The sequence below is a fragment of the Silurus aristotelis genome (assembly GCF_946808225.1).
Source record: "Silurus aristotelis genome assembly, chromosome: 24".
Lineage (NCBI taxonomy): Eukaryota > Metazoa > Chordata > Actinopteri > Siluriformes > Siluridae > Silurus > Silurus aristotelis.
The window spans coordinates 19,084,776-19,088,477 of record NC_139597.1 but is presented as its reverse complement, the minus strand read 5'-3'; the positions used below and the strand labels follow the sequence as shown (position 1 = coordinate 19,088,477).

At 39.7% G+C, this 3,702-nt stretch overlaps 1 protein-coding gene across 2 annotated transcripts in view; it reads right to left on the bottom strand.

Moving 5' to 3' along the window:
- Positions 1-2,717: 2,717 nt before the first annotated feature.
- The window catches only part of LOC310718959 (chemokine-like protein TAFA-2), a 36,563-nt gene continuing 35,578 nt past the window's right edge, over positions 2,718-3,702 (bottom strand). For both annotated transcript variants that reach the window (XM_083528090.1, XM_083528091.1), the window contains one exon: positions 2,718-3,175. Coding sequence is in view for 1 of the 2 variants with exons in the window: in XM_083528091.1 (XP_083384217.1) it covers positions 3,167-3,175 (9 nt within the window). In the remaining variant the exon portion in view is untranslated. The remainder of the gene's footprint in view (positions 3,176-3,702) is intronic.

The following is a 3,702-nucleotide window of genomic DNA, read 5'->3' as shown; positions in this document are numbered from 1 at the left end:
CTGTCAGTATGGGGTGCTGTGTGTACATTCATGAGGAAGAAGAATGAACCTAAATGATTTTAGCAAATGGCTGCAATATAACAAAGAGTGAAACATTTAAGGGGGTCTGAATACTTTCCGTACCCACTGTATATAGTGGAGATTAATAGACCATGTCTACCAGAAGAACACCACAGACGGACTCGGCGCAGAACGTCCACGTGTATGATCAGCACTGTAAAAGCATGCTAACACAAAAACAGAGAAAATGGATACTGGTTTTCTCCAAACCCTGCTCACATGATCATGATCAAAGCCCTGATGGATGGGCGCGGCAGCGTGGCACCGACCTTGTGAACGACGTCCTGCGGAGTATAAAAATAAATGAATAAATCTACATTTATTCATGTAGCAGACGCTTTTATCTATAGTGAGACAGGATCGAATGCGAAGCAGCTGAGGGCTAAGTGGCGTGTTGAAGAGCCAGACGGAGCTTCTCAATCCTCAGTTCTGGGATTTGAACTCCCTCTTTTTCAATTACACCAGGGCTCAGGACTACGCTGAACGCATCACACTTCCACCAGCCGTACGTGACCAGAGTGCTGAGTTTAGAGCTCTGTTTATTCACCTCTAACCTGAAGCGTGTCACATGATGCCCTCTTTGTAGCATAGTGTAGTTGTTAGCAGCCGACTGGAGAAACTAGCAAGTTGTTGTTAGCCAATTATTTCTAATGCAAGGAAGTGAAATACTTTCTCATTTTTTAATAATTAATTTATTAATTATTTAAATAATTTATATTTAATAATTAATTATTCATTCATTCATTCATTCATTCATTCATTTTCTCCCGCTTATCCGTAATTTAGGTCGCGGGGGCAGCAGTCTAAGCAGGCCCCCGCCTTCGACTGCTGCCCAATCCTCACAGCACCGTCCCTTACGGTCCCTCCTGCAGGTGGTGAGCCCACGGGAAGGCGGCCCCACGTCACTCCGACGTCACGGACCTCGATATTTCCCTCGTAAGGGACCCCCGGAGCATAGAGGGTTAAAGGCCTTGCTCAAGGGCCCAAGAGTGGCAGCCTGGCGATACCGGGGCTTGAACCCCCCGACCTTCTGATCGGCAACCCAGCGCCTTAACCGCTGGAGCCACCACTCCCTATAATTAATTAATTTTGTCAATATAATATAGAAAGAATAAAATAAATAATGCGACTTTTAGTGTTTTTTTTTTTTTTTCAAATCTGATTTATTATAGTCCTGATATACAGTACATACGAGGAAGCATTTGCATTTAAACATATATGTAAGAAAGAATTTTCTTTTTTTTATACACTACCAGTCAAAAAATAAAAATTGAATCAAAATGTAACTCCTCAAAGCAGCGACCATCCGTATATAAAACAGAACTCGCAGAAGTTCCCTCAGATGTGTTCCCTCACTTGCAGGTTCCTTTGCTTTCTGTCCAGTTCATTCCAAACCTGCTTCATCGGGTCCGAGTGTGTGAGACTGTGCTTCTCGTTCCAGGCTTTGAATCCTACCGTCTCGTTCTTCTCTTCTACAGTATGTTCTTTATCCTGCTGTGGGATGAATCCCTGAGCAGCTTGGTGGATATCAGGGTGCATTGCGTGGTGCTGTAACGTGGTGTAGGAGGAGTTTTGGTTTTACTCACTCTGTGCACCAGACCTTCACACCTCCTCCACCATGTCTGACACTTTCACACAGAGGAACCGTCCTTTCTCCTTCTCACTGCTCAACCAAAACCCACATCTTCTCATTCTGTCGTGGTTTTGCATCTGCAGACCAGCGTTTCAAAAAATCCCTCTGATGGAGGAGGAAACTGTCCTTCAAATTTCTTTAAAGAACCCACACTTTAGTATGATCTTTCTTTCTTCCTTCCTTTCTTTCTTTCTTTCTTTCTTTCTTTCTTTCTTTCTTTCTTTCTTTCTTTCTTTCTTTCTTTCTTTCTTTCTTTCTTTCTTTCTTTCTTTCTTTCTTTCTTTCTTTCTTTCTTTCTTTCTCTCATCCATTTGTTTGTTTTTTATTTCTTTTTTGTTTCTTCCTTCATTGGTTTTCTTACTTTCCTTCTTTCTCTTTTCATTTCTTCTTTCTTTCTGTTTGTTCATCTGTTTGTTCTTTCGGTCATTCTTTCTTTCCCTCCTTCCTTCCTTTCTTCCATCTCTTTCTTCCTTCATTAATTGTTAATTGTTTTTTTTTCTTTCCTTCTTTCTTCCGCTCTTCCTTCCATTTGTTTTTTTCTTTCTTTTTTGTATCTTCCTTTATTGGTTCTTTCCTTCTTTCTCTTTTTTTCTTCCATTCCTTCTGTTTATTCGTTTTTTTTGTCTTTCTTTCTTTCTTTCTTTCTTTCTTTCTTTCTTTCTTTCTTTCTTTCTTTCTTTCTTTCTTTCTTTCTTTCTTTCTTTCTTTCTTTCTTTCTTTCTTTCTTTCTTTCTTTCTTTCTTTCTTTCTTTCTTTCACTCTTTCTTTCTTTCACTCTTTCTTTCTTTGCACTTGTCATGAGAGCAATATACTACTTCCTGCAGTACAGTACTGTCCAAATCTTACTGAACAGTGTTTAGTAGCAGAGTTCGTTCCAGCGCTGCTTTTACACACACAGGGGTTTGGATGTGATCAGTAAACGTTGGGACGCCTGTAGGAATAATTAGCTTTCAAATCTGTAAATTGTTAACTCTTGAATTCTTCCCTAAAAAAGGTGTTTTTGTAGAACTCCAATATTTGGACTGCCTCTATATAAATACAAATATATCAATAAAACTGCAAAACAGTATTAAAAACATTTGACCAGTAGTGTAATGAATGTGATAAACAGTGTCATAAACTTTCATATCAGAGCTACACAAAGAAATTTCACTAAAACAGTAGGTGGTTTGGTGTCTTTACATGCCCAATAGTATTTGTAGTCGATTTGCATTTTTAAAAGCGAAGCTAAATAACAGTATCTCAAGGCAAAATGGACGTCAGTCTCAGATCCATATGAAGAAAAGTCAGTAAATGTCCTAAAGTCCAAAAACAGCAAGCAAAACGCAACTACAGAAATCCACAACAAGCCTTTACAAATCCGTCCAGATGTGTCCAGAAACGCTTCATTGCTTTGTTCAGTGTCTGTTACGAAACAGTCTTCACACGAGAAGAAAGATGAGGAGCGTCTGGGCAGGTCTCAGTCCGTCTGACTCAGTCAACCTGAAATAGAACAAAGAATAGAACAGAGAAGCAAAGATTAAACGGAAATACAGTTTTATAATAAATATAACATCAAAGCTATTTTTATCACATAAACATGGCAGATAAAAGATGAGGTCATTAAGCCGACTGATGCACAGAGTCTGAGCAGATACAGTACATCACAACACAGGGCTTTTCTGTTCTCCACATCTTCAGCTTAGGACGTGCGAGTCAGCTGTAATACAACACAGCAGATCCAACCAGCCAGGGCAGATATCTACTCCAACACACAGACAGACAGACAGACAGACAGACAGACAGACAGACAGACAGACAGACAGACAGACAGACAGACAGACAGACAGACAGACAGATAGATAGATAGATAGATAGATAGATAGATAGATAGATAGATAGATAGATAGATAGACTACAAGCAGAGTGAAATGTTGCTAGATATTTAGACAGACAGACGGATAGAAAGACATACAGACAGACGGATAGAAAGAAAGACAGACAGACAGACAGACAGACAGACAGACAGA